Raw genomic sequence first — 8,056 nt, forward strand, 5'->3', positions numbered from 1 at the left:
TCCATGAATGAATTGAGTCTAGTTTTCGATGTCTCTAGTAAAGATTTGTCACAGCTCACAAACTTGCTGGTGGATTAATATTTATTTACAAACTAAGTGATAAACCTTGTACAACTTCATAAACTATTGTTCATATGATGTATGCTACTAATTTAACATAAACTATTCTATACGCCTTGTACTTCATAAACCATTCTATATGCTTACTAATTTAACATAATTACAGGCTAATAATACCAACCCACGAAAATTCACAACAAACAAATCCTAACATTATTCTGATGAATCCTTCAATCCAATCATTTGAAAAGAAATGAGAGAGGGGGGAGTTCTGATCACTTCACTCGGCTTCAAGGTTAAGTTTTCTAGTTTACAATCACAATGGTATATTACTGATTATTGATGCAAACAAGTCGTACAAGGTTCAAGAATTTTCAATATACCTCACAAGAAAGATATAAAATAAAAAAAATACGAAAAACTATTGCAGCTACTAGCATACATCTTTAAACAGATAGGATACTTGTTAATATAATTCACCAAAAAAAAAGATGTAAAATTTGAACGTGAAGTACAAGGGGGCAACTATCGCCGGAATAAAAGAAAAAACAGACCTCCTATGCAGATACCCCCACATGAACTACGCTTGATTCCTGTTTCACAAGGAACTAGCCATGTATTGAAGTAACAGCTAATTGAGCTTTCTCAGTTTCCCATCTGGCTTTCAATTCAAGCTGCTGGAACCTTCTTTCCATCCTCGATGAAGAAAATTGAAGTTTCTGGTACCTGCAATACAGAAGAAAAAAATTAGATCTGGAAAGGAAGGTAGAAATATTAATAGGGGAAATGCGCATAATGAAGAAAGTCTGACAATACCATTTTGAAACTGGTGCACAAACAATGCGAGGTAACAACAGCTTTATTTAAGAAAGAGAAGACAACCAAGAAAATCACCAGGATGCAAAAAATTCAGAGGTAAGCAAAGACAACTTTAAAATCAAAATGTTCAAAGGGAATAGGTACTGTTAAGGAACGAGAGCAAGGAAGGCATGTTAAGCCCACTCTAACACCAAAATGTTAAACATCCAATAATAATTGCATGACTGATACCAAAAAAGAGCACAGAAATGAAAAGGTATAATTTCTATGAACTTGCGTTGCCGCTCAGCATGCAACAAATTATAAGGTAAGAGCAAAAATCAAAGGAAGAATTGTTGAGCAGTATATTACATCAGCCCAAGTGTCTGTAATAAAATCCACAATATCATAGGCTATATCCCCTTGAACATCAATTTGCTCCTTCTCCGTTGGTCCCTGAAATAGATCAGCCACAAGATTTAATTATTAAGTAGGTGAGCTCTGAGCAAAGCGAATAATTTATCTAACATTTAAAATCATATAACCTTAACAACGGACGCTCCTGTAGCAAACTTTTTCCCCAGCTTTTTTGAAGCATCACTGAGTTTGACACCTGAAAAATTCAACAAAATTAGCATACAGAACCCATACTGACAATGAATTAACTACTACTAAAAGCTACGATGAACAAACACATATTAACAAACAGGTCAGCAAGATGAATCCATTTAATCAAGTCTGATTCATTTTGAGTTTTGAAGCAAGATCATATGGCAGTCATTAACATTTAGCTAGATATTTTTGAAATTTTACTTATATATGTATAGGTGAGTATCTAGTTGGCAAACTTTGAACCAGCAAAGAAATATCAATATACTCCGTACTAGATTACTAGAATTCTAGAAAGTTGGGAATTGGACAGAAAAAGGTTATGTAATTAATCAAATTTCTTCAATAATAATTCTAATAAACATCATTGAAGTATTGTTAAATATAACTTATAAGCAATTGAGTTGGTTAAGGGAATTTCAACCTGTTACCTTGTACATGAAATCACTCAAGTGTAATAACATATGTAACAATATTCAAGTAATAATCCAAGCAGAAAATCTCACCAAAAAGTTCCAATCCTTTCACAGTAGTGATACATTTTCGTTTATTCCGTACAACCTTCTCAATAATAACTTCTTTCTTGTCCTACAAGCAAAAAAAAATAGAGTTAGTGTGTAAATGCAAGCCAAACTCAAAAACATGCTGCACAACTCCACACCAGAGCAATTGTAATAAGAAGAACAAGAATTGCTATTGTAAACATACAGCAGTTACCCAAACTCATGCTAACTTGATGACTGTAAAAAATGCAAGAAAGGCAAATATTCCCAGAAAACAAGCACGAGATTCATCTACATGACTCTTTATTAGCTTAGACAAGCACCCACCTACTACTTGAAGTTCAGCAAGATATAACAGTGCTCTATTTATTTAATACAGGCACACACTTCACATGTGCGTTGTGTATGTTGTAGGCATAGAAATTAAAAAGCTGAGCAACGTATAGAATATAAGATAAGAGTCAACCTTGCCTATAATCATAATCAACCCCCATTTCATATAAATATGTCTGCATCACCATCAGTTGAATTATTGTGGATGGAGATCAGGAAAGGAGGGGGGGGGGGGGGGTTAAAGCCGGTAAGCAAATATCTATGAAGCAAAGCAGGAAAAACTATATACGGAGTAATTCATTCCTTCACAAAAATTCAGTGCTAGAATAAAGTGAAAGGAAAAGAGTTCTTGAATACAAACCCTAAGCAAGCAAAAAAGAGATATTGAATATAAGTAACATTAAAGAAAAACCTTAAATAGGAGCTAGTCTGGTAGATATTAAGTAGATTGCTCTCACAAGATTCATGGCCTAATAAAGGGCAAGGTCCATAGACAGATGGACTTCATCAAAGTATGAGCAGATAGCAGGAGATCAATGGAGGAGAGAAGGAAGACAGCCACACAATAAAACTCAGAAGGGCCAGCACAAGAACACATAATATTGCTGAATTCTGGCTTTTATCAGCTGTTGAGATTTTGAGATCAAGACAAGGAGAGTAAAGGACGAAGGGGGCAGAAAATAAGGGCCCTGGAAATACACAGGTGAATACACACTCTTCAACCCACGAGGAAATCCTTAATGAATCATATGAATGAATTATTGGTTTCACATATTAGGCCTAAAGTGGATAGATCTTGGTTCATCACATATAGCATCTACATTTGGGATTTTTGTGGATTGAGGCATCTAATTAATAAATTGATCTGCAAGGTGTAGAAAGAAAACAATATCAAATTTATACATGCCCCTTCAGGTTTCAATGCATACTCCCAGATCATAGCTAGATTTGGTTAGTGTCGATAGAGTTGATACCCAACGTAATTATACTTATGACGATTCTTACTATCAAAAAGGAAGATCGAAGGGCAGTGATGTAACTGCTAGGGGGAGGTAAAGGATGTGGTTGGCAATGGAATTAACAATTCTCATAAGCCTCTTCCCTACAAAGGAGGACTAGGAGAATATTGAAAACTTTCCACATGGAACATAGAGAATCAATAATCACTCAATTCATCAATCCCACAAACTATAACAATGTGGTATGTTTCCCTTTGTAACCCTCATCCCCTATTGTTATCGTTCATAATAGGTAGTATTATATATGGTGGTTATTCAAAAGTTAATTGTTAGGTAAATGAAATCCCAAGATGTCAACCACCGGCCACCGCCAACCAGATGAACACCCTTGACCAAAAAAAGAGATATCATAGATGAAGACATACTGGGGAAGCCATTTGATTTGTTAACTGAAGCATGCATTTTGAATGAGGGGTCTATCTGAGCCAGTCACATAACCAGAGGAAGGCATGAGGCTAATAGCTAAACCCAACTAATGCATTTCAAACATTGTAGATCTGATATGTGAGCTTTTAAAATAAACTATAAACAAAAGGGAAAAGCTATCAATTCAGCCTTGACAGCAATTAGTAGGAAAAGCCATCATCCAAGATTCTGTTCAGCTTCAAACAGATAGATAAATAAAATCTAGCTCTTATATCTCCCACTACTGAATTCAACTAGGATCAGTTCTTCATGATGAATTGTTACAGCTTACAATCTGATTACTTCAAGATAACAAAACAACATGACTCATGTCCAATTCCCACTTGCATCATAGGATATCCATACTCATTCACCACTTCAAAACTTAAGAAACATATAAAGAAACTCAAATAAATCATACATGAGACACCATTTATAGTTCGCCGATGTTACCTAATTTCCTAGTATGAGATTCGGTACGGGTTTGCAATACTCTATCTAATTGTTAAAGTGGACCAAAAATTGTCAATTCGCAAGTATAATCTACGTTTTTCAGTTTGCAATTCAGTGTGGTGTATGGATAGATTAGATAACAATGGTTTGTTCATCTTTATAGCATGTACAAAAACATCATCCAAGCATGTTCTCCCCTCAGCCAATAAAGCTGTGTACCCTAAGGGATTTCATAGCTAGTCATTGTAAAGTTATAAAACTCATGTAGCCATGTTACACTTAGTAGCATCACTATGAAGAAATAAAATAAGGGTAAATTCACAATTCTTACTTTCTTCTTCACTTTCCCACCAGGAAGTCTTTTTACTTCTTCTGGTTGAGATGTTGAAGAGCCACCTGCACAAGCCAATCGAATAAGGAAATGTTGTAGACAAGAAAATCCTAAATATCATTAAGGAAATACAACAGCCTTTAACATACATCAATTTAGAGTACTCATTAGTCACTTTTGGAATGATGCAAGAAACCAAAGTATACAACTTAGGTTCACAAATCACATGGAAAAACAGTCAACTACTTGTTCGGGTAAAAGTATGATGTGAGCTAAACATCAAGCAGATAGTTTTCGAAAGACATGAGCTTTCTGTACATATTGTTACAAGTCAACAAAGCCTAATGTAATGTCAAAAATACACTTCCTAACTGACATTTTCATATCTTCAATGGACAAATGATTTTGTTCCCAGGAAGAAAAAGAAATTTTAATGAGATAAAATAAGTTTTTCAGGGGTATTAAAAATTTAACAACAGAGAAAAATATTTTAATCAGGGATAATAAAGTTAACCAATAAAGAGGGAAAGCAAAGTTCAAAGAGTTCAAAATGAGAGAAAAATTGTTGCTTCCCAAAACGAACGCCCACTACACCTTTTATTATATAAATTGAGGAAGAAAGAAAGAGATGGCACTCTACTAACACACGTTCTATGCCTATGAGCAGTAGCCATCAATTAGCATGGCCTACCGGACAAGCTCTTTTCAATTCTCCAACGAGGAATAGAAGGCGTTAGTACTCCTACAATAAGTTGATCTCAAATCTCAAGTTATGGGCTCTAGAAAGAGCCATGAGATGATTGCTCTAAATTATGCCCAAGATCTTAGGGGGCACACATCATATGTAAAGCTAGTAGGATCACAATCATTTGTTTCTTTCTTAATTTCTTTCATTCAACTCTACTCAATTTTCCTGTCCTTGCGAGAATCTTCAATAGCGAATCCTGATAATCACGAAGTGACTATTTCTGTTGGGTGTCTAGATTGGGTATTGTAAATTTCATTATAGGTCAAATATGAGAAGAGTTAAGCCTTCATCACCGAGAAAAAGGACCACATAAAGAGGGTAAAGATAACCCAAATCTCAAATAAATACACAACATAGATGAGAGGATGAAGTGTGCCTAACCAATCAAAGGGGGGTAAATTTCATTACCAAATTTCTACCTACAAATCTACTATATAACAAATCCTAAGCTATTGTATTTTGCACCAACACTATGGTCTTGGATTGGCTACTCTATACCATAACATCAAAGTGGATGCCTGTGAAAATTTAATGCCTCCAAATTCGAATATACTCGAGAAACCATATTTATACTTCACACAACACTCAAACCATAGAATTCACCATACTTCATCACCACTCTATTAATTTACTACATAAGCTACATGAGAAGTCAAACTATGAGAAATTTAATTAGCATCAATAGTCAAAAACCAATAGAGCAACTCAATGAGTACATTTAATAACAAATAAAAACAGGAAAATTTATAACAATAGCTTCCACAACTAAGTAGCTTGGACAGTGTGTTACCAGCAGAAATTGAAGTGGACTGCATCTGATCAGATACCTTATCAACTTCATTGCCACCGCTCTCTGAATAATCATATTAAAGGGGGAAAAAAACAAGACTATCAATTGACAATTAAAATAGACAGAACACAATCAAAAACGTTTTTTTTCTTTTCTTTTATTTTATGAAAAATTGAAAACTTTATCCCCAAAATTTTCTGGGTTTTTTTTGCTATTGCCAGAAATTAGATTATTGAAAACACCCAGAATCAAAAGATTGAAACTTTTTACTTACAATCAATGGGTTTTTGTGGGGTTTGATTATAGCAAGAACATAATCAAATTTCAATTAAAAAATTAATGGGAAGAACAATCAATTGGGGGCGTTAAAATGATGGAATTAGAGAAAATTAATACCTTTAATAAGATCAGGGTAGATATCAGGAGCATTTTGGATCAACCAGGGTTTGCATTTTTCAAATTCAGGTCCAAATTCACAGTATTCAGCAGGTAAACCACATACACCGCAGTATAGAACCTTCACTGCTTCTGGCTTCTCCGCCATTGAAAGTTTTCTCTCTCCTTTTCTGTGTGTGCGCGTAAAAAGAAGGAAGATGAGCACACAGAGGAATCTGCCAAAAAGGGCTCTCTTTGTGTTGGGTTTGTGTTTTGCAAGGAATCACCAAAGTGGGTTCGATGAAGAAGTGTTGGACTGTTGGTGCATCTTTATACTTGCGCACAAATAAAGGAATAACTGAATAAGGATCCAATCTTTTTTAAGTTTTGGGGTCAAATCAGGTGTGTGATTTGGGTCGAGTTACATTAGATTCGGATTTTATCGGGTCACATAAAATTTGATCATGTTATTACAAAAATCGAAGTCGGATTAGTATATATTTATCAGCATAGTTAGGGAGTAGGGAATGTTAATAGGACAAGTCGGATGCAAATCAGGTTTTGCGTAGAACGGACTCACGTGAGTCCAGTCTATAATGCACACATTTATTCCCCCACTCACGTGAAAATAAAAATTATCTTATTCCTAACTAAAATAGTTTTATTCCTGATAAAAATTATCTCAAATCATAAGCTCACATCAAGTTCTTGAGTAACAGCAACCATTCTTCCACATATACCCTTGGAGGATTGATTGGTTCGGATGCTCTCTCTACATCAAGCAACTATCATGAAGATACAATTTCCAACAAAGAATTCTCGCAATCCCCTTAAGATTGGAAACATCACCAGAAGAAGATGATGGAAGAGATAGACAAAGATGACGACGGTTACGAAATTTTCTAAGTTTCACGCCAGATTTGGGCGGCAATAAAAAAGAGGGGAGATAAAGAAGTGGAGTAGAAGATCTAGTCATTCTCCATCTTCATCGCCGGCAAGTTGGGAGGTGCGGGAGAGGAGGCGGAGAGTGGTGGAGTATCTGGCCGCCATTGATGGGCGGGAAGAGAGAGAAAAGGGAAGAAGGAGAATGAAGATGGTGGACTTACGTGAGTCCGTCTCACCCAAAAATTATCTCTACTTCAAAACTATATCCTTATTCAGTTATCTCGATTCCATTATCCTTGGCAAGCACAACTGCACAAATTTATGTTTTGTATACCTTCTACCTTACCGAGTTTTAAATGAAATTCATTTTATCCCACCATCTACTTGGATTTCCACCCATAACCTAATACCTACCTTATTCGATCCATTTCTACTTTATTCGTCCCAAAATCTACCTCCCCTGTCAAATGAAGTTTTGAGTTTAAATTTTCAATTCATATATTTACATAAAAATAAAAGTATAATACATTGATACAGTGACATAATATTGGCTTATGATAAAGTGTGTGTGTGTATATATATATATATACTTGTATTTCTTCAAAAAAATATATATATATATATACACTTGTATAGTTGTATGACTTAAGAATCATTTTAAATCTAGTAGAGCTTGGAATGAGTAGCTATGACTATATGAGGGCAGGTCACTCTAAATTTCACGCGTGCTCCATTTATGACAAGCAC

At 35.1% G+C, this 8,056-nt stretch overlaps 1 protein-coding gene across 1 annotated transcript; it reads right to left on the reverse strand.

Moving 5' to 3' along the window:
• Positions 1 to 416: 416 nt before the first annotated feature.
• Positions 417 to 6,674, reverse strand: LOC145635844 (translation machinery-associated protein 22-like). The gene is made up of 7 exons (XM_081687211.1): positions 6,446 to 6,674; positions 6,050 to 6,112; positions 4,512 to 4,576; positions 1,974 to 2,055; positions 1,404 to 1,471; positions 1,231 to 1,314; positions 417 to 786 (listed from the first exon to the last, which is right to left on the reverse strand). The coding sequence occupies exons 1-7, from the start codon at positions 6,591 to 6,593 to the stop codon at positions 730 to 732; spliced, it is 567 nt and encodes a 188-aa protein (XP_081543337.1). The 5' UTR covers positions 6,594 to 6,674; the 3' UTR covers positions 417 to 729.
• Between the last annotated feature and the right edge of the window lie 1,382 nt (positions 6,675 to 8,056).

The sequence above is a fragment of the Chenopodium album genome, chromosome 6 (assembly GCF_948465745.1).
Source record: "Chenopodium album chromosome 6, dcCheAlbu1.1, whole genome shotgun sequence".
Taxonomy (NCBI): domain Eukaryota; kingdom Viridiplantae; phylum Streptophyta; class Magnoliopsida; order Caryophyllales; family Amaranthaceae; genus Chenopodium; species Chenopodium album.